This window comes from Felis catus, chromosome A3 (genome assembly GCF_018350175.1).
Source record: "Felis catus isolate Fca126 chromosome A3, F.catus_Fca126_mat1.0, whole genome shotgun sequence".
NCBI classification, from domain to species: domain Eukaryota; kingdom Metazoa; phylum Chordata; class Mammalia; order Carnivora; family Felidae; genus Felis; species Felis catus.
Window position 1 is genome coordinate 113,908,433 of NC_058370.1, and position 27,538 is coordinate 113,935,970.

At 35.5% G+C, this 27,538-nt stretch overlaps 1 protein-coding gene across 13 annotated transcripts in view; it reads right to left on the reverse strand.

Moving 5' to 3' along the window:
• BIRC6 (baculoviral IAP repeat containing 6) overlaps positions 1-27,538 on the reverse strand; it is a 223,923-nt gene that overhangs the window by 18,456 nt on the left and 177,929 nt on the right. For 12 of the 13 annotated variants that reach the window (XM_045054708.1, XM_019827703.3, XM_045054705.1 and 9 more), the window contains 3 exons: positions 21,840-22,050; positions 7,153-7,298; positions 6,411-6,521 (listed from right to left, as the gene is read on the reverse strand). In XM_045054708.1, the coding sequence (XP_044910643.1) occupies positions 6,411-6,521; positions 7,153-7,298; positions 21,840-22,050 (468 nt within the window). Of the gene's footprint in view, positions 1-6,410; positions 6,522-7,152; positions 7,299-10,011; positions 10,185-21,839; positions 22,051-27,538 lie in introns of those variants that run through there. The other variant, XR_006595840.1, reaches the window with a different exon arrangement.

Sequence of the window (27,538 nt, forward strand, 5' to 3'; positions counted from 1 at the left end):
TCTATTATTATATTTCATTTTTTAAAAACCAGAATAGGTCTTTATATATTTGCACTGACTTTGGAGTTGGAAAACGAAGTCCCAGATTGAGGTCTACTCTTGCATTACTTTTGGAATTTAAGTTAATGCAATAAAGGAAGATTATTAGGGTAATGTTCTAAGTACTCTGAGAAAATACAACTAATGGGCTAATTCTTAACCATTTATTCAGGCAGATTTAGAAAAGAGTTGAAGTTATTCTTTACTTACAAACTCTGTACACACAGAAAGAAAAAAAAAATGGATTTGAATTTTATCTCCAGATTATTCCACCCTAACCAATGGGTTACAAAAGATTTATATAAATTTTAACACTACATCAAAACCATGTACTAGGGCAAATACTGTCAATTAGAAGCAACAATAACTTCTGATCTTATGTTCATATAATTCTAAATATACAGAAAAACATGCTATTATTATAATTAGCATTAATGCACTAAATTTCACCAAGAGCTTACTAAGTGCAAGGTTCTAGGCTAGTTTATATGGATTAAATGATAAATCAGAAATGAAATCTTCAAGACTGCAAGTAGCTTATAATCTAGAAAAAGAGGGAAGACCTATGAAGAGTCACAGGTCTGTGTATTCCATATGTTTAAAAGAGGAGTTCCACAATCTTTATTTAACAAATCTTTCAGAGAGAAAAATAAACTTTTGGTGCATCTCTTGTAGAAACTATCACCAATTCTATACGAGTAGAATCTAATTTAAGAAGAAATGTTGAAAGCTGACTTTACCACACAGTACATATACTACATCTCAGCAAGACTGCTAACTACTTCCTGTCAGTGAAGTTGTAAACTGGAGTTATTTCATCTGCCCAATTTCGTCTTTCACATACTACAGAGATAAATTTCTGTATAAATTTGAATTTTATAAACAGCAATCCACCAGAAACAAACATGAGCTGATTCCCAAGACTGGAGGAAAATTTTCTATCCTATAGCTACCTATAAGAGAACAGGATCTACTAATACCAAAACTTTATTAAAATATTCAAAGATAATGACTAGTTGCTAAAAATGTACATAGTTTGACTCAACAAATCCTCTTCTATTAATTTATCCTGAGGAAATAATCATAACTGTATATAAATATTTATAACAATGATATGGCCACTGAGATGTTGCAAAAGGTTATTGAAAAACTGGACGGGCACCTAGGTGGTTCAGTTTCAGTCTGTTGAGTATCTGACTCTTGGTTTTGACTCAAGTCATGATCTCATGGTTTGTGAGTTTGAGCCCCGCTTATAGCACAGAGCCCAGCTGGGATTCTTTCTCTCCTTCTCTCTCTACCCCTCCCCTACTCATGCATGCATGCGCTCATTCTCTCTCTCTCTCAAAATAAATAAGTAAACTTAAACAACTTGAAGGACCAGTTATTGGTTAAATGACAGTATGTTACATGATGGAATATTAGGCAGTCAATAAATATCAAATTGTAGAAGAATCATGATATTAAAAGTACTTGATATAAAAGGTAGAAAATATAGTTTATTCCAAAAAACTCAACAGAAAACATGCAATTTTTTTGGTGAATGATTCTAAAAGTCACTGGGTAGTAAAACTTAATGATGTTTAAAGTCATACCCAACTTGGAGAGTTTATGATTTTATGTGGTACGAGAGAAGTCTCCTGGCTCTGACATAAGGACTCTGAATTTCTTAATTAGAGGTAATAATTTAAATCAGAATTTCCTATACATACAGAAGCATAAGGCATTCATATTGATAAAATGAAACTTTTTCAATGGAAAGAACTAAAGAACATATAGAGATGGAATGTATCTAAATACTTTCAACTACATGCACATTACAGATGCTTTAAAAAGACATTAAAACATATTTGGGTCTGAATCAGTAAGTGAATTCAAACCTAAAGTTCAATAAAATATTTAACTCCCCCCCCCCCCCCCACAATCACATTTCAGGAAACTTCCTTCTTAGAATCCTAGAACAGACTCGTTATTTTCCTAATAGAAGCTTGATGGTTTAAAATACTTTCAAAAATTCTTTGACACCCTCTTCAAAAGGTAGAAATTAATTCCCCGTTCCTTGAGCATGGGTTAGACTTAGTGATTTGCTTCTAATGATAAAGCAGAAGCAACGTTTACAACTTTTAAGACTAAGTCATAAAAGGCAGTTTGGCTTCCTGTTTGCTTGCTCTCTATGAGAAGCCAGACACAATGTATGAGGACGCTCAAAAAGTCCTATGGAGAGGCCCACATGGCAAGGAGCTAAGGCCTCCTGTCAACAGCCATGTGAGGGAGATCGAAAGCACAGCCCCCAGAGCCAGTCAAGATTTCACATGACGAAGCTCCAGCCGACATCTTGATGGCCACATTTATAAGAGAGTCTAAGCCAGAAACAGTGAGCTGAACCATTCCTGAATTCCTGACCCATGGAGATTGTGAAATAATAAAGGTTTTAAACACCTTAAGTTTTGAGAGTAATTTTTAGTGCAACAATAAATATGGAATAATTTGATAAAATACTATAGAAACTAATCAGAGTCCAAAAAGATATAAACTTATGTATATTAAGTAACACTTAACCAAATTCACATAAACCAAGTTCAAGTATTTGCTTTAAATAACCACAAAAAGGAATTTCCAATAAAATGCTTCTTCAGGGGGTCTGGGTAGCTCCGATGGTTAAGAGTTTGACCACTGATTTCAGCTCAGGTCATGATCTCACGGTCATGACTCCCACTCATTCTCTCCCCGTCTCTCTCTCTCTCTCAAAATAAATAAATAAACTTAAAATAATGCTTCTTCAGAAGTATTGTTTAAAAACAAACAAAGGGGCACCTGGGTGGCTCAGTCAGTTAAGTATCCAACTCTTGGTTTTGGCCTGGGTCATGATCTACCAATTTTTGAGTTCAATCCCAGCACTGGGCTCTGTGCTGACAGAGCAGAGGCTGCTTGGGATTCTCTCTCTCTCCCTTAATCTCTGCCCCTCCCCTACACATGCACGCTCTCTCTCCCTCAAAATAAATAAACATTAAAAAAATTATTAAAAACAAACATGTTAACAGAATAAAGGAACAGATTAGATTGTCAAAATTAGTGAGGCCAAAGGCTGTAGTATCATTAGAAGCTAACCAGACCCCTAATTAAAGTATACAAAGAAGAAACCTACTCGGAAAAAATTATGGAATAATTTCTAAGAGAAATAAAAATGATATTGTACAATATTAGAACACAAATGATAGTTTCATTCCATGGTATCTTTTCAGGATTAATATACTAATAAGTAACAATGGGAGAGAAAGAATAATCACTTCTAAAAGATTTCTAAAAAGCCCACACCAGCTTTTCAGTGATAAACACAAGTTATATAAAAAAATTAATCTATGTAAATTTTAACCCACCAGAAAGAATGTTTTTCCAAGTAAAAGGAAACCAAATCTTGGTTAGAAGAATCACCTCTTCTCTCTTCCCAACCCTATTCTTGACACCCCCCACTCCAGGCTAACAGTCTAAACACTGAACAGGAGATTAATGTTTGCAAATTATATGCCCCTCAAAAGACCAAAAATATTGAATAAAAATTCAAAATAAAATGAAGAACCTAAACAAATTAGACTAAATCTGGTTATATCCAAAGCCTCTGTCAATTACTAAAGATCAGTAAATCCAAAGTTCAGCAGTAACAGCAAATCGTATGTTTTATTTTTTAACATTTATTTATTTTTGACAGAAAGAGAGACAGAGCACAAGTGAGGGAGGGGCAGAGAGCAAGGGAGACAAAGAATCTGAAGCAGGCTCCAGGCTCTGAGCTGTCAGAACACAGCCCAAAGCGGGGCTCGAACTCACAATCCGTGAGATCATGGCCTGAGCCGAAGTCAGATGCTTAACTGACTGAGCCACCCATGCGCCCCCATGTATGGTTTACAAAATGCTACTTAAAATCTTAAGGGGTGCCTGGATGACAGTCCGTTAAGCGTCTGACTCTTGGTTTTGGCTCAGGTCATGATCTCAAGGTTCAAGGAATAGAGCATTGGGCTCTGCACTCATTGTGGAGCCTGCTTGGGACTCTCCCTCTCTCTGCCCTCCCCTGCTTGTACTCTCTCTCAAAAATAAATAAACATTAAAAAAAGTCTTAGAAAAAAAGAGATTTAAACTCTTAAAATATCATGACCATGGACCACTTTTTCTTCCTTCTTGTATACTCCCACCAAGTATCAGTGCTATATTTAATGCGTGAGTGGGAAGCAACCAAATGATGCCCTCTGGCAAATCTACCAGGATCATACTAAAAAGGTCTTAGTTTTTGCAGGATTTATTTTTAACCTACTCAGGTTTTCAATGGCTCCCCAACAAAGTTACTGTCCACTTGAGGTTCAAAATTCTGTTCCATTCCATTCTATTCCACTCCACTCTGGAATTCTATTCCAGAAGTAAGACATTAAAGGTTTCAGTAGACATGCATTGGTACCTAGTTGGGGCAACTCACAGACTAAATTTCATTCAGAATCAAAGCACAATTAGACAGCCAATAAAGAAGCAGAGAAAGTTTCTTTATGCTTTTGAATCTGGAGGAGGAGGGAAAGAAACAGGTTGTCACAAAGTGAAAAAAGTACACAGAAGTGTGAAGCTACAGACAAGCCCATCTAATACCTGGGTTTTGCCTCAAGGCTACCAATAGTTACCTTCAACTGTATGCAGACAAACCTGAGTAGAGATATGTATCAATTATTTCATCTTAACACAGTGCTACTGACAACTCCTGACATATTTCCAGTCTACTTCAGTTGTTTTATTCTACACAATATAGTGAATTTAGTTTCAAAAAAGATTTGCAACAATATACATTAATCAAATTGTAACTATAAAGGCTTTCATTTGAGAGATTTAAAAAATGAAGTCTACTTAAAATCTGAGAGTACTTTTCCTAGTTGTGACAGTGAATGTGGCTACAAGGATCATACTGGTGGTGTGGCTTTTCCTGATAATTCTGATTATTCCTTTATATGACACCTTTCTGAGGATGTCTATAATTCATGTTATATTTGTATAACAGTATTTGTTCTTGGTGTCTTGTAACTTTAAGGTTACAGCAGACAATATTTTTGTTCCTTTGGTAATCATTTATAGTTATTAATATAGTATTGAATGAACCTGACATTTATTACATTTTCCTGAATTAAGTGTTTATTAAACAAAATGGTCACAACCTATCAGTGGCTGGCACAATTATCCAAAAACAAAACTGTTACATTTTTTCTGAACAACAGTATATACACGTCATCTCAATTCTTCCAATCTTAAGATAATGAACAAAAGCAGGGGCGCCTGGGTGGCTCAGTTAGTTGAGCATCCGACTTCAGCTCAGGTCATGACCTCACGGCTCGTGAGTTTGAGCCCCGCATTGGGCTCTGTGCTGACAGCTCAGAGCCTGGAGCCTGCTTCAGATTCTGTGTCTCCCTCCCCCTCTATCCCTCCCCTGCTCATGCTCTGTCTCTCTCTCAAAATCAATAAACATTAAATTAAAAAAAAAATTTTTAAAAAGATGATGAAACAAAAGCTGCCTGAGTACTTTATCATTTTCAAATCATTTTCATATATATTACTACTGCACGTGATTTTTACTGCAAACCTGGGAAGTAAGGTAGAGCAAAAGCTAAATGATTTCCACTGAAGTTTCAAAGACAGTATGTCAACAGTTTATGTATTTTTACACTTGCTTTAGTGTTCCTTTTCATATAGTCAAAGTCTTCTGACTGGGTCTCAAGGTTGGAAAAGAGGCACAGATAATAACAGTTACTAATGGTCACCAAAATTTGGAATTCTAGTGTTTATTTATAGACTAACACCTTATGAGGGAGACTGGTAGGATCTTTTCACCAGTCTTTACTTGTCAAGAGTTTCAGAATAGAAAAGGATACAAGTGGACTTTACAAAACTATTATTTTCCAAAGGCAAATCTCATGGAATTCTAAAATGTTAAGAGTAACAGACTTAGTTCAAAGTGCCAGGTCTTAGCTTTCTTCTGGCCAGCAAATACAGAAATGAGAGGTCTTAAAGAAAACTACTTTCTGCACCCACCCCCCTTTTTTTTGACATTTGACTTTATTTTTTCCCCTAGGTTTCTACTGAATCATGATTTCCAAATACAACTATAAATACAGATATAAATTTAGAGATGAAAAGATGATCAAATGTTTGCATGTATACATAGTGTGTGTGCACGCACACACACACACACACACACACACACACACACACACACACACACACAGAGGATATGAAGAATTCATGGTACAAACAACTTTTAAAATCTTTCATTTACTAGAACACATTTTAATAGCACTATTACACAATATGAAACGAGATCTGAAGAAATGAAGGTTAAAATTTCAACTTACCAAATTGTAATTTCTTCATAACAGCCACATATTTTTCTTCAAGCGATTTCAATACTGATAAAGGTTTGGGTTTCATAGCCACCTTCTTTGAACATTCACCTAGTTTTTTTTCTGTTATTTAATATTTCAAGATAAATAATATAAGCATACACTTTAAAAGATTAAAACAAAAACAGTTTCTACAGTTCAAAGTTTGAATTCTAAAAAATTAACAAACTCTTCACAATTATCTTCCCGGTGTATCAGTTTAAGTATAAGAGATTTTTATGTCATAAACATAACTAATAGGGCTAAAACCCTTATCAACTTTAAAGTTTATGTTCTTAAAATCTGTAAAATTAGTTTGACCCAATCAGGCAACACAGCAGACGTAAAACAATAGATAATACACTGCTAAGACATGAAAATGCTAATTTAAACTAAATTCTCACACCCAGTCTAAATGTACTCTTTCCTATCCAGTACAATGGCATTTTTCAATTTCACAACTACCAACAGGAAGAAGAGAAGTTCATGACATGTCTGTCTGCCTGCTCAATCTAGTGTGAGTGATCATACAAAGGAGAGGTAAGTATTTCAAAATTAGAGACTATTCACGATTAACTTGAAAACGTGGCAACAAAATTTTTAGGTAAATGAGCTTGCTTGCAAAGCATTAACACAGAGAAAAGAGAGAGGTAGTTTTCAGAAGTAAATGAAACATCTCTGGGTCAAAAGAAAAGCAGCAAGGACAGTTCTGTACCTTGATTTGCCTGCCGTAAACTGGTAGTGGCTGCATGCACAATCTCAGCAGTCTTCTGGATGTCCGGTACCAACAGTGTAAGTCCTTCTGGTTCTTGATCAGATGCATCTGGTTTTACTCCTGTTTTAACATTTTCCCTTTTAGATCTGAATTTTTTTTTTTTAATATGGGAAGAAATGCAAGGAAAATTAAGACTTTAGGATTGAAAAACAAGTACCTCTGTTAAGTCACAGTGGTTAAAAATCAAAATGATAGTGTGTATTTCATTTGAAATACATATGATATATAGCAGAAGTAGTTTAAGTTAGACTCATTGTTGTTTTGAAGCCACAGAATAATGCCTAGCATAATAAATAAAGCTTTGGATAGGTTTTCCCTTCAAATGTGATCAATCTAAATAAAAAATGAACACTGTAAAAACACCCAGATACTCGATATGTCCTTGGATCCACACTTTTAAAAACGTACTTGTAGTACAGTAATTACAAATACCTGGAAGTAGAAGAAATCATTTTTATTATCTAAAAGGGACAGAGGTCTATCCTCTGTCTTCTAAGATTTGGGAATCAAAGAACCATATGTATACTTTTTCACTGTAATACTATTTGTATTTCACTCAGAGTAAGTATATTCTTTCCCAAGGGGAGAATTAAAAGATATATTCTGGAGTAAAAATGAAGGTTTATTACTAGGTATCTTAATGCAATGTGCTTTTATACATCATAACTTTATATTTAAACAGTAAGTTTTAGGGCATAATCATTTTAGAGGCATTCTCTATCCAGGGTCTAAAATGTACCCAATCTTGTATCAAATTCTGTATCATTAACAGGATGTACTACAACAATGTCTCTGTGTATAAGGCATCAAAATGTTTCTTTAAATTTTCTAGGTGAATACAGTAGAGTTTTATTTTAAGAGTCACCGAAATTAGTAAGTGAATATCAATATCCTTTTTTGTATTTCAACTCTCAGCACATATTTTTCACTTAATAATCATCATACTATTGGTTAGATACTAAAAACTTACACTTTTGTTAATTCATTAAATAGATAATACAAACTGAAAACACATATAAATAAAGGTGTTTAAAATACTCATGCTACAGCATCACTTATTCTTCTAGCTGTATACCTACCAACAAAAGGACTTGGCAACTGTATTACAACTGTATTTCACAAAGTGAGCATGGAGACTTAGATGAGCTATAAAAAGACTAGCAGAAGGTAGAAGAGTCCTTAACAAAATAATATTGTTAGCTATGTATAAATGAACTATTCTTCAGCACAAAGACAAAAATCTGCTCAGAAGCAATTCAGTGCTTACACTTGAGGGAGCTGTTAAGAGGTAAACGAAGAAGGGCCACTCAGGCGGCTAGCAAGGGTAACCATATATAGCATTATGCGTGCGTTCTGAACTGATTTCTGCAGTGTGTGAAAAAACTAGTACCCACAGGTATTTTTAATGAGAAGGTATATAGTTGCCTCACCTGGCAAGATGGCTCAACTCAAAGTGTCACTGGGTTACTGTCTGAGGTTACCACTGAGGTATAAGAAATCACTTAGAACGCATGGCCAACTTGGTGGATGCTATATTGTATCTCATTTCAGTCATCAATTTCTGCACAGGTACATGTACATGAACATGAATGTTTGCATGTATATGTAAGGAGACTATAGTGAATGAATGTTGTAAGACTGAAATATCAGGCATTTTAAGTGCTGGAATCAAATAAGATACTGTCTTTTAAAAAGCTATGAAATAAAGTGGAGACTATTGCTTAATAGTATCTGATACTTTTCTTAATAAAGATGTAATGCTGGACAAGCTCAAACAGATTCTCAACTTCTGCATTTATCAACAGCTATTCACGATCAGTGTCAAACACTGAGAATCAAGAAAAGTGCAATAAGCTGTTTGACTTTCTGAATTTAGAAGGACTCCCCCGCCAATTGTAAATGATTCTCCCTCTGATACCAGGGCTTAAAAAAATCTTAAGTAATAGGATCACTGACCGTAACAGGAAAACAACAGTAAGTAGTTTGAAAAACAAAAACAAAAACAGAAGAGCTACGGTTATAGCCACAATAAAATAAAGATGGTTTCCTAAAATCTGTCATCAAACAGTTGATCCACTGGACGCTCAATGAAGATTTCACTTAAGAAACACACCTTGCGAAGCAGAGAAGAAAGATATGAAGTGAAGTGCATTTTTCCAGAATTAGGGTGTTTTCTCCTTGAAGAAACAAGAGTGTCTGGCATGGAGAGTAAAGTGCACAACACAAGTGAGAGCAAGTCAGCCTTGGAGAGAGGACTCATCCTAAACTCCAAGCCCTATTCATGGATACCAATTTCCTAAATCCAGTTTTTAAAAGATGATTAGTAGGAGAAATCCCTATTATTAAAGTAGTCCAAACAGTCAGGATGGTAAATTTCATATATATATATATATTTTTTTTTTTGGACCACAAAATTTTAAAAAGATGCTAAAAAAGTGCAAAAATACACAAAAGTTAAAAAAATATGTTGATACCAAAGGTGTGAAAGAAATGATTTTATGCATCTCCTATTGAAGATAATGGTTAACTCATAAAGCAGTTATCTTTTAGAGCTTTACACCAGGTTCAAATGAGAAATTTTTACGTGAACAACCTTGACAAAAACAGACAGGAGAAAAAGGGATAATGTCCAAAAGGTGAGAGTACTTCAAATCTACAAAGAACACACACTCCCTGCCTAATGATGACCACAACTAGTCATTGTCTGATATCCAACTACAGCCAGTAGTCTCTTTCCTATAAAAGTTGCAGGTTACTGTCAACCCATATGTAGGCCCAGCTCATGAAAAAAGGCCATACCTTCGCTCACATCCTGAAGTCTGTGGGAAAAGCTATTTGAGTTCAAGGCACCTAGCTGGAAGTAGGTCTCTGAGACTGACAATGGATCCAACATGGTAAAAGCAATCAGCGACGGCCGCTACCATGGTATCCGCTGCTTTGTGCATACGTTGAATCTGGTTGTGATCACTGCCCTGAAGAAATACGAGGAATCAACTGAAGTTTCTACTATTGCACAGAATTATCTGCAAACATTTTCCACTATGCTGTGAATTCCAACTAAACGGCCAACAAATTAAGCAAATTTTGGCTCTCTGACATGTAATTTGAACTAGGATGTGAGCAAAATGGGTAAATCTTTCTTGTAAAAACAAAAGAAAAAATCCTCATAATTCAATATTCAGTTACAGTGCCCTACCTCTGCTAACACTGGCACCCAAAATAAGTTGGATTTTTGTAAGACTAAATGCAAAATATCAGAATTATGTTATTTTATAATCTATAAACCGAAAATAGCTTAATATAGCTATTTTCTTGGTAGAACATAAAGAAAGATCACCTCCACTCCCTGTACTCCTAATTCTAAAGTCAAAACAGTTGAAATAAACATTTAAAAAGTACAGCCATGTTAAACAAGTAATCTGGAGACAACATGCTGAAATGTCCAGATTCCAGAACTATTAAGAACTAGCATCTTAGAGAAAGATTCTAAAACTGTAAGCAAATGAAACTTCTACATTTCTCTGTAAACCAATGCATCATATAATATTCCACAGTTCTAAAGCTCTTTGTCAGGGATAAAGTCTAAAACGAATTAATATTAAAAGTAAGCAGGAAGATTTAGAAAATACATTACTGTGGAGAACTATTTGCTTCTAATTATCTCCAGAAAACATGAAAATTCTTGAAATGCACCAGTAAATGGAGCAAAGACCTCTGTAAGATGAATGCTTTTCATTATTAGTTTAAACCTTAATTTTTAATTCTGATTCTTTTTTAATTTAAACTCTTTCCAAACGGAAGTGTCAGTTTTAGTTTTCAATAGGATTTAAAATTGAAAACATAATCTCCATTGTCTTGGGAAGCATAAATGAACACTATAGAAGGAAATATTCAAACAGAAGGTCCGATAAGCCTTTTAAAAATAAACCCTTGATTTCTAGATTAGATAAAAATATAACTTCTAGGTCAGATTAAACATCACAGGACAAAATGAAGGTACTGTGTGCTGTTGTGGAATGGAGTTCCCACAAATAATACGCTTTACCAAGGGATAATCCAACTGAGGCAAATAAAAGATAGTAAAATAAACATTGGCATCATTGTCTCCATCACCGAGTAAAAGGTTGATCAACTATGAAACTCGTTCAAGGTCATCAAAAACAGAAACTTAAAAGAAAAAAATGTAGGTATGATTATAAAAAATGCTTCTTGGTTATGAAACCAGGCCTCTTTCATTTTGTAGGTGTTAGAAGCAGAGGAAAAACAGGAGAAACTACGAGATGTTTTTCCAGCAGAAACAAAGGTAGGAGGGCTAGAAATGAAATTCTCTGGTAACTAACTGAAGCCCTAGAGGAACTACCCTAAGGCTGTTAAAATAAGAGTGACAGAAAATACGCCTCTGAAAAAGAGGTCAATTAATCTTATTGCTTAGATAAAAAGGAATTGGGTATTTCTACAAGAGAATTAAATTATTTTCATTTTATTAAAAAAATTATTTTTAATGTTTAATTTAGTTTTGAGAGAGAGACAGAGAGACATAATGTGAGCAGGCGAGTGGCAGAGAGAGAGGGAGACACAGAATCCCAAGCAGGCTCCAGGCTCTGAGCTGTCAGCACAGAGCCCGACACGGGGCTCGAACTCACAGATGGCAAGATCATGACCTGAGCCAAAGTCGAATGCTCAACCAACTGAGCCACCCAGGTGCCCTATTTATTTTTAAAAGTTTATTTATTTTACTTTGGGGGGGGGGGTGGCGGCAGTGGGGGGGAGGGAGTGTGAGCAGGGAGGAGGGGAGAGTGTGAGCAGGGGAGCAGGGGAAGGGGCAGAGAAAGAGAGAGGGAGGGAGAGAGAAACAGAAAGAGAGAGAATGAATCCTAAGCAGGCTCTATGTTGTCAGTACAGAGCCTGACATGGGCCTCATGAACCGTGAGATCATGACCTGAGCTGAAATCAAGAGTCAGATGCTTAACCTACTAAGCCACCCAGGTGCCGGAGAATTCAGTTATTTCTAAAATATGATGAACTTTCTTATACCAGAAGATGCTTCGAAATAGCTAAGGGAAATGGAAATAAAAGATGTTTGCTTTAATGCTGTTAAAGAGAAGTTCAAATCCAGAACGCCTCATACTCAATACAGACATTTGTGATGCATCCTTATTAGCAATTCAGATTATTTGACTGACAGCAAGTCCCTCTTCCAAATTTTTGGTCAAACTGTCAATTACTAAATATACTAAATAGGATTATTTGCCTACTAGAGTCCAGTAGGAAAAATCTGCATAGAAGATCAAAGATAAAATGAATGGTCTTCACCCCTGCTCCAAGGAAGCTATGAAGTGTCACACTGATTCAAAAGTGAAACCAAACTACTATGGCTTACTCTGACTTTGTTTTGAGAGAAAAGGTTGGAATAGCCAGCAGAAACTGAATTTCACCAGGACTGATATGTAAAAGCTGAAGGGGTCACATCTTCACAGTGTGACTATGTTGTGGGCAAAAGAATGAATTTTCACACTAGACAATTATATTTCAAATGGAAATGATTATATATGTATGTGTGTGCATATAAAAGTTTATATATATATACACACACACAAAAGTTTAAAGTATTATGTTATGTTACCTGTGCCACAGATCCCTTCATTAACAAGATGAGTTGCTTTCAAGTTCTCTCATGTTTAAGTCTAAAATAAAATGTTGGTCAATAAGTGGTCATAAATGGGAGGCGGAATGTTTCTGCTTATTTTTCAAATATCAACTATTGCTACACAAGCTCTTTAACTATCCCTTGACAAGAGAGTTAAAGATATCAGAAATGTAAGGTATACAAAGATAGCAATAACATTCAGGAGACAGAAAATAATAGAGTGTGTGGAGGATGGGGAGAGGCTTCTTTCATCACACAGAGAAAACAATTTTATCACCTATGCCCTGCCCTAATCTATGCAAGTGGATACCAAATCAGATTGAAAAGACAGTAGAGGAAAAACACACACAGTGGTAATTAAGAAAATACCAGAGAAATGCTTTTCATAAATTCTTTATTATTTTTTTTCAAGAGAGAGCACAATTGGGAGAGAGCGGCAGAGGCAGAAAGAGAATTCAAAATAAGTTCCATGCTCAGTGTGGAGCCAAAGGCTGGGCTCGATCCCGTGACCCTGAGATCACGACCTGAGCCAAAATCGAGAGGTGGCACACTCAACGGACTGAGCCACCCAGCCGCCCCCTGCTTTTTATTAATTCTTTTGACCAAGAAAAACATCAAATGGGTAATGCTGACTCACTCTTCATTTAAGTGGTAAGTATACAAAGTTGCTCTCTGCTCATGTACGAGAGAGACCAAAAAACAGTGAGGCTTAGGTTTACTTTAGCAATGTAGTAATTACTACTTAGGCACAACACAAATGCTATCATATCTAAGGTAATATGCTGCCTTTTAAGAGCCTAGCATGACTTGAAAATTCTTCAGGTAATGAAAAAAGGTCAGTAAAAGGAAATTATCAGAAAAACTCTGTAGAATTTGCATTATTGTATATACTTTTATAATTACTAAAAGCAAAATTTTTAATTAGAAAAACAATTTTACTTCACTATCAACATTAAAAAAAAATTATATATCCTAAATATCTAAAACCAGCTCAGAAAAAAGTCCACCTCTCCAATTTCTAATTATTCACTGATGCACAAACTGAATTGTTCTTTGGAAGTTAGGTTTAACTTAGTGGATAAATATATTTGGGAGTTATCACAGCTTTGCCACAAAGTATCAGAGAACCTGGAACAAACCAAAGTATTTATGGACCTTGTTTTCCTCATTTATAAAAAGAAATATCTGAACTACCTTAAGTCTAGACAGTCCCCTTATAGCTCTAAAACCTACAGATAATATGGAACAGGTTATTTGTTAGGATGTGCCTGGAAGGATTTGTTATAAACTAAACCTTGTTAGCAAGACACTTCAAATGCAGCAATTCACAGTGCTTGAAATTGCATCTGGGATAAAGACCATGGAAACTGTCCTGAAACATAAAGCTCATATAATGTAATTTGATAAGGAATAATCATTTTATATTGTTATGTTATGCTACTGAGATAGAAATATTAAGTCAACTTATAATTTTTTACAGTTTTTTTGTTAGTCATTAAAAAAAAATATTTTTTTAAAAAGTAGACTGCACACCTAGCACAGAGTGTATCACAGGGCTTTAACTCACAACCCTGAGATAAATATCTGAGCTGGGATCAAGAGTCAGACACTTAGGGGCGCCTGGGTGGCGCAGTCGGTTAAGCGTCTGACTTCAGCCAGGTCACGATCTCGCGGTCCGTGAGTTCGAGCCCTGCGTCAGCTCTGGGCTGATGGCTCAGAGCCTGGAGCCTGTTTCCGATTCTGTGTCTCCCTCTCTCTCTGCCCCTCCCCCGTTCATGCTCTGTCTCTCTCTGTCCCAAAAATAAATAAACGTTGAAAAAAAAAAAAAAAATGTCAGACACTTAACCAAATGAGCCACGCAGGCACCCCTTAAAAATTAAAAAAAAAAAAAAAAAAAAAATTTTTTTTCTTTTAAGCAGGCTCCACGCCCAATGCGTAGTATGCTCCAGTGACTGTGCCAGCAAGGCACACTGTTAATCACTTAAATAATAGAATAACTTGTATTTTGGCATTTGATCAATGTGTTCTCAAGAAACAGCTAAGCCTCAAGTATAGCCATTATACAAGCATGAAGCCTAAGTGATAACTGAACTATTTTGGTAAGATACAGTAACAGTGGTCTATCTGGAGTAAGGTTCAATCGACTTGTCTTTTTTCATATAAATTTATTGAAAACATTTTTTAATATTTATTTACCTTTGAGAGAGAAACAGAGCATGAGAGGGGGAGGGGCAGAGAGGGAGACACAGAATCTGAAGCAGGCTCCAGGCTCTGAGCTGTCAGCACAGAGCCTGACACGAGACTTGAACTCACGAACCATGATCATGACCTGAGCTGAAGTCAGAGGTTAACTGACTGAGCCACCCAGGCACCCCTAAAAAATTTTGTTTTTAATAATGAACAACATAGGCATCAGGAGACGGGGAGCAATGTGCAGATTTATAACCTATTAGTAAGTTTTTAATGTTAAACTCTTAAGCAGTAGTTTCATTCTCTTTCAAACAACGGTAAATATTTTCTTGCCTACTGCATACAGCAGGGGAAACTAATAAATACACATTTAAAAACTTCTGAAACTGTATACACTCCACAGAAGCTAAAGTTCTATTACTTCTTTATATTTTTATATGACTACATGCTACTCTAAATTTATTAAAACTTAATCCATTATTTAAAGCAGTTTGGATAATTCTCAAGAAACAAAAAAGGAAATCAATGAAAGCACAGAGGCTGTAACACAAATACTATACTAAGCAAAAGTACTTCAAACTGGCAGAACAAAAGGAATACAATCAATCTGACAGTTATGAAAATTCACTTTCACCAGATTCCGATCTTTTATAATTGGTATAAAATTAAGTGGTAGTGACTTTGGACTTATACATCAATGAGTATCTAATCACAGACTGTCTTTGGCACGTGGGTAACATTGCTTACACCTTGTATATACATCTTTGGCCCTCTACTTTTGACACACTGTCATTCTCAATGCACTTCCTCTCCATCTCTCTCTCTCTCGCTCTCTCAGTCTCTAGGGAACTATTTCTTCCCACTGCTTGTAGGCCTAAAAATTATAAGTATTAACCACAAAAATCATTAAATCATTAAACTGAAGAAAAAAGCCAGAAATTAAGACGTTGTGTAGAAAATAAATGAGAAGCCAGTAAACTTTTTCTGCGTTAGGCCAAAAAGAAAAAGGTTTTTCTGAGAAATGGAATGTTTATGGTAATGAAAATTTTTAACCACCACGAAGGGAGTTAATTCCACTTAGAGTGTTGATCTTGTGTGGATGAATATTCAACTTTTTGCTCTTCACAGGTGCCTAGTATATCGCAGGAGACAAGTAAAGGAAATGGAGCTCTTTATCACTTTTGAAATCCTTTGTTCTATTGAAGTGATGACTAAAGTGGCTTTTGAATAATGTCTCTGAAATAAAGTAATAAACTCTATTATTGAGGCAAAATTAAATAGCACCAATATTTACAGTTTAACCATTTCCCCGTTTTCACTGAAATTATTTTTTTTTTAATTTTTTTTTCAACGTTTATTTATTTTTGGGACAGAGAGAGACAGAGCATGAACGGGGGAGGGACAGAGAGAGAGGGAGACACAGAATCGGAAACAGGCTCCAGGCTCTGAGCCATCAGCCCAGAGCCTGACGCGGGGCTCGAACTCACGGACCGCGAGATTGTGACCTGGCTGAAGTCGGACGCTTAACCGACTGCGCCACCCAGGCGCCCCTTCACTGAAATTATTATAAAAAGTTTCAAATGAACAAGAAAAAAACTACACAATTTCCTAATGGTAGCATCATGAAACGCTCCAATATTGTTTAAGTTTTAAGTAATAAATAATGGAAGAAAATGACCTAAGTAGAAAATTGTATTACATAACTTACAGGCACAGTTGAAGTGTGCTTTAAAATTGCTACAGAACTAATGTACAAAACATGTCACCTATATTTCATTTATTTTGAAAGAGAGAGAGAGAGTGCACATAGAAGTGTGAGCAGGGGAGGACGGAAGGGAGGGTGTGGGGTGGGGGTGGGGGTGGGGGGTGAGAATCCCAAGCAGGCTCCCAGTTGTGAGCACAGAGGCCACGTGGGGCTCCATCTCAAAAAATCTCAAGAATCGTGAGATCATGATCTGAGCCAAAATCAAGAGTTGGATCTTAACTGAATGAGCCACCCAGGTGCCCCTATATCATCTATATTTTAAAAAAATCAATTTCTGAAAAAATCCTGATACCTAATTACCTTTAATCTTGTCTATTTCAGACAAAAGCAGGAAAGTGTTGAATGTAAAATTCTCTATTTTGAAGTGATACACTTTGGCCATTCTTTTTTGCTTCCTAATCCCTGATTTATCTTAATCTAAAAGCTTACTAAAAATCAGTCTACAACACTATTAATCAGTTTGTCTATGTTAACCATTAGACTCAAATTAACCCTATGCAGTTATTATAAACTGTGAATCTTGAAAGGACAGGTTAGGAAAGGAGGTAAGTAAGAAAAATATAGAATCATGAATCAAAGAATACTAGAATATTATCATCTTTAGGAAGCTCTTAATGCAAACTGTACAGTCAATATTTAACAACTGCCTAAGGAATGTCAACTTCAAGCCAGGAAAGAGGAATGTAGTAAGCTAGAAGTATACTCATTCCCCGAGTGGTGCTCTGGTTTCACTAAATATCAATCCCACCAGTCATCAAACTATCCTCACCTACAAGAGATCATTGTTTTAATTCAGGTATAATTATAATCGAAGGAAATTGAAACATGCCTCAGAGTCTATTACTTTAAAAATTAAGATTCAGAAGCTACTTTTCAGATATATGTATGTGTGTGCATTGATATATACATGCATATATAATTATATCTCACATATAATAACAACAGCTCAGTAATTACATAACTAGTAGGTGTAAAAGGCATTCCCACGGTGTCGTGCCACTGTGCCAACAACTCAAGTTCCTCCTCTAAGCAGTCACTCTTGCTCGAGCCTTTGGTTACACAGAAAGTGGGTAATGCAAATCCGATCAGATCTCTGAAATCCTTTCAGTAGCTCATCACCACATTTAAGAGCAAGTAACTGTAAATACACCCCTCTTCACCTTCTAGCTCCTGCTTTCATCTCTAGTTTCATCTCCCACGCATATACCATACCTAGTCACACCAAATTTCTTCAGGTTTCCCTGAACATGCGATACTTTCTTTCACTGCTAACATTATTCCCAGTTTGGTATAGCAGGCCACTGCACACTTCATTTAGCTAATTCCTACTTACTCCTAAATATAATCACAAATTTCCACTGCACAAATTAGGTAAATGATGTGCCTTTTCAGTTTCTTAACAGTATCTTTCTGTTTCCTCTTACAGAAGGGTTCAAAGTGTGGGTGGGGGAGAGTAGGCTCACCTATATCATCTCCTTCACTCTTTGAATTTTGAGATCAAAATCAGTTGGGACAGAATAATCTCAGTCAGGTTATTCCCGGCAGGAGAATAACTTCCTTTCAGTACTGGGGCAAAACATTCTCATTTCTCTCATCCACAAAAGGGAGATAAAAATTGTAAATATATACAGAAGAAATAATTTTAATGAAAATCATTACATGTAACCACGATCATCATCTAGGGACCTGCAGAGTGCACAGCAAATCTATTTTTTCTTTATTTAAGATAAACAAATGGTCACATATAAATGATACAAATTTCATTCGAAGGGGAAAAACTGCATTCCCTTTGTGTATGCTTGGTTTAAAAAAAGTAACATATGAGAAGTTAACAAGGCATAACGAGGGAAAAATGAGGAAATAAAGTATATAAATAAAATATATAAACATAATAAGTACTTGCTTTAACTTAAAAAAAAAACATACTAAAAAGATGTACTTTATTCATCCTTACATTTTTTATTGAGAGCAGAGACAAAAAGAACATAAACATTTTCTGAGCGGAGGTACACCTACACATTATTTTTAAAGTCACAGCTCCAAACCCTGATAATGCCACAAAACATATACTAAAAGTGATCAATGAACAGAACATATTTGCCTTGACCATTGTTTTCTCAAAAGTATCCTGGTTAAAAAAAAAAAAAAAAAATGCAGCTGGGATAAAGTAGGCAGGTGGGGAGAGGGGAAGTTTTATACTTTCAAACAGTGTTAAAATTGAACTTAGCCAATTTCTGTGGGTATAAACTCTTTAAGGAAACTGGACAACTCTGCTCACTTTATTGAAGTTCTATCATTATGAAAATATAAAAAGAAATACATCTTAGGTCTTGACAGTCTGGAAGAGAATAGATTTTACCCTCTCTGTGTGAAGTGGAAAATGAATTCTCAATGTACCAAACCTCAAAAGGTAAGTAGGGATGCTATAACATGTATGTCTTTGATGGTTTCTTTTTCTAACAGAGGCTGTAAAATATAACAGATATCATGAACAATCTTGACTAAGAAAAATACTCAAATCCTAAGGTAAAACTCACTAGCATTGTTTCTACGTTACTAAAGCAGAGCTATTAAAAAAAGCTATTGCAGAGTCACCATAAAGATAAAACAACATAAATAAAATGAGCTCTGAACAGTCATGATCTTTTACATACATGTTTTGGTGATAGAAAATTTAGAGTGTGAAGTACCATTTTTTTCTTACTGAAGAAGGAAGGAAAGAATTTGAAGAATAATTTTTTTTTTCCAGTAGGAAAAGCAGAAAACCAAAGCTCCAGTCAAATGACACTTGTTATTATCTATCTGAAGTTGAATTTTTACAGTGAATCATGAATACAGTTTATACAGAAGTCAAGTTTACTTTTTTTTTTATTTAAAAAAAAATTTTTTTTTCAACGTTTATTTATTTTTGGGACAGAGAGAGACAGAGCATGAACGGGGGAGGGGCAGAGAGAGAGGGAGACACAGAATCGGAAACAGGCTCCAGGCTCTGAGCCATCAGCCCAGAGCCCGACGCGGGGCTCGAACTCACGAACCGCGAGATCGTGACCTGGCTGAAGTCGGATGCTTAACCGACTGCGCCACCCAGGCGCCCCAGTTTACTTTTAAAAAATTATACTGCGTATGTTATGGAGGCAGGAAATACATTAACTTAGGAAAAGCAACAAAAAGGCTACTCTAGGCATACTAATTCCAATCACTGCATCTTCTGTAATTACCTGAGAACTCAATACACTGTAACTTCATTTTTGCAGGATCCAACAGAAATTATAGCTTAAGGAAATACATAATGTAGAGTTGTCCATATTTTAATGGTCTTATTTTCACATTTAGACTGTCATAAATTTGTGATTATTATTTTTAATGAAAGTGATAATTATAACTACATTCCTAATCTTTATGCAATTTTTTCATCTAAGAAATAGAATACTCCTGGGAAAAAACACTCCATTTCATAAAAAATTTCAATACACCTCAAAACACAAAAATATGAGGTACAGAAACACAGGGCAAGATCCCTCTAAAAAAACACAGGGCAAGAGTCCCCCTAAAAATACTCAAAACCTCTGCATATTTTATATTAAATGCTTTGTCAAGAACTGTATGTTTATTGTACAATAAGGAACAGAGATGACCAGGGTAGAGATGGGATGATCAATTAGAAGTTTCTCAATGAGACATTAGCTCAATTAGAAAATTAGACCTTCAGTTCAATTATGACATGACACCTTGTTTAGGTAATTATACCAGCTGCCTAGATTACCAGTTAGATTTCTGACACGATGAAGGTTGGGACCAAACATAATGTTCTCTTTTCTACAACAGAAACTATCTCACTATCAAAGAAAATATACCTTTACATTGTCCTTCCCTGGTGAAAGAAGAGTAGTGTGAACCTACAGCTCTTTTGTTTCCACCAACTGGCTCTTCTTTAATCTTTTGTCCAAATTATGATTTTTACTGCCTGGTAGTGAGCCACTAGCTTTAAAAGTGATAGTGACAATACAATAAATGAACAGTCAGGATTATCTCAGCAGCTGACTCCTCCCTGAAAAAATTATTCTTCCAGTGACCAAATCTCTGCCATTGCTTGACGTCTACTGTGTTTCTCAAATTTATGGTCTTAAAAAAAATACGTGAGAATAGGTAGAATATATTGTAAAGATGGTAAAGAACATTAATTGACTCAAAAGACCACTGACAAAAGAATAAACTCCCATTTGCAGTATAAATGCTCTAAAAACCAGAATTTGGCCATCTACGTAAAACAGATAACCACTGAACAGATTCTGCTAAGAGAAAGAAAAAGGTATGCCAGGTAACTTAAAAAGAGTTTTTGTTTTCAGAACTCATCATCTGAATCTAATGAGGTATAAACTTATTCATTAAATAATTAAATTTACCAAGAAGATAAATACTAACTTTATTATAACTTCGAGAAATAAATACTGAATCTTCTCACTTCTAAGAAAAGATTATAGCATGAATTATAGCATGTATCACAATGAAATAGGAGTAATCCATAAATCCAACAATTCTATTTCTATGAATCTACTGTGTGGAGATTTCTACAAGCCTCAAAAGACGTATGTCTGAGTTCATAAAATGAAAAAAGCCCAAATGTCCACTAACAGATGGTTAAGTAAAACATAGCATCTCTATACAATGCATAATTGGTAGTATTAAAAACAATGTCAGCCCAAATGTATTTACAGACACTGAAAGGTGTCTTTGTCCTCAATATGGACTAAAACTAGCATCCATCTGTATAATCAGTACAATATGAGAGAATTTAAGAAAAACTCTATACCTACAGCCCTAAGATTACACAAGCAGATGTCTGATAAGCCAATGTAAATAAATGTTTCTGAGTGTAGGATTTGGTGGATACTTTTTCTTTGTAGTTTTATATCTTGCTTGTGTGCATATGTGTTTAATCAGCACATGTCATTTAAGAAAACCCACAAAGTTAGTTTCAAAAGATTCTTAGGGGCACAATCAAGAGCAATGAACCAAGTACACTACCTTAAACGGTTGGTGTAGGTATCAACACACGTCTTCATTTTGGCTAATAATGTACCAACAGAAGTCTGGCACTCTGACTGTTCTTCTTCCTCTTCACCATTCTCTGTAGAAAGAGGCAACAGTAGGGGCACCATGGACGTACAAGAAGCAATGGCCCGGAGCAATTCCAGCAGAGCTCGATAGAGTGGCACATGTCTTGCCATATCAAGAACTGTAAAAGGAAAGGGAAAAGCATAAAATGAGAACATGTGCAATATAAAAGTCCACAGCCATGTAGCTTCTACTCAGATCTTAAGATTGATTGGTTACTTGGTAAATGAGCTGATGCCGATGTTTATGAAGCACCACGTGCTAAGTATAATAATCATTAGTTCAAATGTTTTATTTTTTTGAGAGAGAGATTGAGCGTGCATGTGTGCGGTGCTTGAGGGAGAGGTGAATCTTAAGCAGGTTCCATGCTCAGGATGGAGCCTGATGCTTAACTGACCTAGCCACCCAAGCACCCCTCCAATGTTTTCTTAAAAGCACATGTATCGAAGAATAAATGCCCCACTCTAAGAACATATACCACATCTACAATTTTTATAAGTTGTTTTGCTAGGTTTTGTAGTTTTCTTCCAACTGGAATTTACTTTTGTGATCATGTGAGATAAAGACTTTAACTAACAGGGGCACCTACGTGGTTCAGTCGGTTAAGCGGCTGACTCATTTTAGCTCAGGTCATGATCTCATGGTTTGTGAGACTGAGCCCTGTATACGGGGCTCTGCACTGACAGTGCAAACCGTAACTGTTTTTTTTAAGTGTATTTATTTATTTTGAGAGAGAGAGAGAGAGAGAGAGAATGCCTGCAGAGAGTGAGAGAGCATCTCCAAAAAGGCTCCACCCAGCATAGAGCCTGACTCAGGCTCAATCCCACAACAGCGAGACTCTTTTTTTTTTTTTTTTTAAAGTAAGCTCTACACTCAGTGTGGGGCTTGAACTCATGACCCTGAGATCAAGGGTTGCGTGTTCTACTAAGCCGGCCAGATACCCTAAAACTTTTTCCCACCCCAGTTACTGAATAAAGTTATGCCATAAATATTCACTGAAAACATGCTGCTTGACAGGCTGAGAATACAGCAGTGAAGAAAATAAACAAAAATCCCTGCTCTCATGTAGCTTACGTTCTATGTAGAGGGCAAATGAGTAAAAAAAAAATTTCAGATGCTAACAGGGACTCTGACTGCTACACAAAGACTGAAACCGGGAAGGAGAAGTGGAGGAGTACCTACTGGAGGCAGAAATTGCTTCACTGCCCACAGACCTATACTGAGATTAGAGTATGGGGAGATGCGGCATAGGAATTCTCAACTCTATAAAATCAGTTGTGACGGTCTGATGACAAACAGGGAGGCTCTTCAGAGTGATGGAGGAGTCGGTCCTCGTTCCACACCTTCCGATGGTGATGCAGAGGACAGAGGCAGGAAAGGAGGACTGCTCGTTCTGGCCTTCCTTTGAAATTTTACTCTCCATCTTAATCATACATAACATTTCCATACATACTTGGTTAGGTTTAAAGCCTTTTTTCCAACCTATGACCTAATGTTACAGCTTACTACAATTTTATGGTATAACATAGTACACTCCAGTTTTCAAGGAAATCCAAGTTAAAACCCAAAGTTACTAATCAATAGGCATAAAATACAACATTAATTCTTGTGAGGATATGAGAAAGCCAGACTTCCATAAACAGATATATATGCAACCTGATAACCAATCCGGCACTATTTAATGCCCATATTCTATGACTTAGCAATACCATTTGTTACTATACACCTATAAAACAAGGGTGACTAATATAATACTGTTTTTACAGCATATAATACTGAAGGTAGGAAGCACCCTAAGAGCAATAAAGGACTAAATACACAATAATATCTAAATGATTGTATCCTACGTAGAATTTGAAAAGAATATAGATCTCCTATACCTTTACTTGAGTGAAGTAAGTTGTAAAATAACACATAAAAATGACACTTATGTAAAAAGAAACTCAAATATATTTGCTTTTTTATAGCTGGGAAACTACATAGGAATACTTAGAGGAAAAAGATGAATTTCTAAACATAAATGTTATATACATGAGTAACATCTCACACTGATTATCCTGACAAATCGTAAAACATTGCTGATAAGGCTACAGTCTACTTTGACCATTTCTCTCCTTGTCTACTCATTCACCAGGCATATCACTTTGGTATACATACATCTAATCCTTTTTCTACACGATATTCTGTGTGTGTATAACTTTTAGGAAAAGGAACTACAGTCCTCATTGTGTGTATGAGAAGCTAAGATTTAATAACATGTACCATCAGCTAAATAGAAAATAGCAAGAACAATGACACTGAGGTACATTTAACTCTAGAGCTTTTTCATTATACTGTGATGCCTCCTGTGTTGTTCAATAGGGTAACCACCGGCCACACATGGCTATTTAACTTTAATTAAAATGGAAAGAATTAAAAATTCTGTCCTTAACTGTACTAGCCACATTTCAAGTGATCAACATTCACATGACTCCATATTGGACAACAGAATGTTTCCATCAGAGTGAAACATATAGAATGTTTCCATCATAGTGAAAAATTCTCTCAGATAATACCTTCTTCAAATGCCAAAGTCCTTATATTATGCTTACCTATATAAGCCGTGAAAACTATGTGGGTATGGGCCCTACCCAAAGAGATGAGTCTTTCTCTGCAAGGTGTAGATATCATATAGAGTGAAAGAAATAATCTCTAGATTACATTTAAAACAGCATGAATACTTTGTTTCAGGTTTATTTAAAAACCAGTGATACATACATGTACTGGATATACTTATATAGTTAGATACAGAATACTGATAATATTAATTAACGGTACTTTCACCTAGAAAGAAGAACTAGGGTTGGGGGGGCAAATATCAGGGTGAATTACTTTTCATCATATACCAGTTTGAACTATTTTATAATGGTTTATCAGAGTATCCGTCATGCAGTAAATATTTTATTGACAAAAGGAGATAATTTAGTAATTACTAGGTCATAAAACTTGATAACACAAAGATGATTTAAAGAACTTAAGATATATAAACACTTCAGCTATGATCTTGTCACAGAATAAGCGACAATATATATTATTTCTAGTTTAAAAATTATTCTGACCTCTGTATAAGATAGAAAATACTTATTATTTTAGACAGTGTGTTCATTAAGGAATAGAATTTTGTTTTCCAATGTTATTATGTATACTTATAGACTTTGCTCAGAATTTGGTGTTTTTCCTTACTGTCTTTTGAATAAAATTTTATGAATGCAATTTATGCTCCACATTACATTACCTCCAGATAATTCATCCTCCATTGCTATGCAACATTCTACTGCTGGAAAAATTAAATCTAATACAACAAAGCATGGCTTTTTCTAAGTAATTAGTAACATATAATCTCACATTACAGAAGCAATAAACTAAATTATATGCCAAATCACATCACACTGAAATGACTCCAAACAGTAAAGTGACAGGAGGTTATCATATATCCACAAAACTGTCTTAGAGGTTTAATAACAAGACACTTAGCCAGGTTAATCAACACGACTAAAAATAAACACCAATTTTGTTCTTAAAATAATTGAGGCAATATTGTGTTTTTATTAAAAGAAAACAACCCTACTGAACTAAACCTAAAATGTTCTGAAATATAAACTATTTGATCCAAAGAATATGAAGAAATAATTTGACAAAGGAAATTTTAAAATGAAAAAGCACATTTCCAAACAGTGTAACAGTAACTCCTCACAGATCAATTTTTAAGAATAAAGGTGTAAATTACAGTACACTGATTGCTAATCCCCAAATGAAAATAGCAATTATAAACAGTGTAGTCATTTTCCTTTCTAAAATTGGAATATAACTAAGTAATACAGGAAATGACTCTGATTGCATTATCAACAATTCACTGAACCACAAACTAATTCTAGAAGTAATCCCTCTCTAAAGGTGGTGATGGCTGCACCTATCTGTGAATATGTCAAAACTCATCAAAAGTACATGAATTGTACAGTAAGTGAATTATCCTCAATAGAACTGTTATGAAAAACTTAATTATTTATTCACATACCATTTCCACTTTTTCCTTCTGGGGTATTTATTTTTTTCAATTGCTTTATAATACTGCTTTGTGTATGAGGAAAAGAAAAAGTTTTATGAACATTTTCCCTAATATGTCATCTTAGTTTTCAAATATATGAAGAGAGAGACATAAATGTGACTTATACAGCTTCTTTCGTCTCGGAGCCAGCAAAAGAAATGAAGCTTAAGCTTATCTTCCATCTTCCACTAAAATTCTGAATAGCTTCCATTTCTACACTTAAGTACTGGACACATTAGAATTTACACTGATATAAATATGGCCAGTTATCCAAAGATTTCCAATTGTGCTATTTTATAAACTCATTTAATGAAGTACAGCACACAGTGTTTTATTCTTCCCAGCCTGCTTCCTTGTAACATTCAAAGAGAAAAAGAAGAGTATAAATTACAACAAAAACCCCAGTAACTTATTTTGTGGGTACCAACCAATTCTAAAATTTATACAGAAAGGCAAAATACTCAAAATAGCCAGTATAATACTTAAAAAGAAGTCAAAGAGCTGCTAAAAGCAGACTTTAAGACTCACTATAAAGTTAACGATAATCAAGATAATGTAGTATTGGCAAAATAACAAATAGATCAATGGAACAAAAAATTTAACAAAAATCTGTACATGAAGATTTACAGCAGCTTTATTCATAACTGCCAAGACCTGGAAACAACCAGGATGTCTTTCAAAAGGTGAACTGTTAAATTGTTGACTATCCAAGCTTTCAAGTCACAAAATGACATGGAGGAAACTCAAATACATGTTGCTCAGCGAAAGAATTACTCAGTGAAAGCCAATTTGACAAGGTTATATACTGTATAATTCCAACTATATGACATTTTGGAAAAGGAAAAACTGGAGCCTGTAAAAAAGTTACCAGAGGTTTTGGGGGATGAGGGACAGTCTGGGATGAATAGGGGGGAACACAGGGAGTTTCTTAGGGAAGTGAGTGGAATCTACTTTGTGTGATACTATAATGGTGGAATGCAGGACACTATGCATTTGTCAAAATCCACAGAAATGTCCAAGAGAGAGTGAACACTAATGTAAACTATTGACTTTAGTTAAAAACAATGTGTCATTATTATTCCATCAATTGTAACATGTACCACACTAATGCAAGATAGAAGTAACAGAGGATACTGAGTAGAAGAGAGAGGGAATATACAGAACTCAATGTTTATGTAAAGCTGTACGACTGGTGCATGCGCGTGCGCACACACACACACACACACACACACACACATTTTTTTGGCTTATACATTTTAAGGAGAGAGTGTGTGCATACGCCAGGGCAGGACAGAGAAAGAGGGAAAGACAGAATTCCAAGCCGACTCCATGCTGTCATTGCCGAGTTTGATACGGGGCTCAAACTCAAGAAGCATGAGATCATGACCTGAACTGAAATCCAGAGTTGGTCACTTAACCAAGTGAGCCATCCAGGAGCACCCCAAAATAAAGTAAATTAGTTTAAAAAACAAGCTACAAAAAACCATAGTATTTTATACAAGAATATAACTAACCCAAGACACAA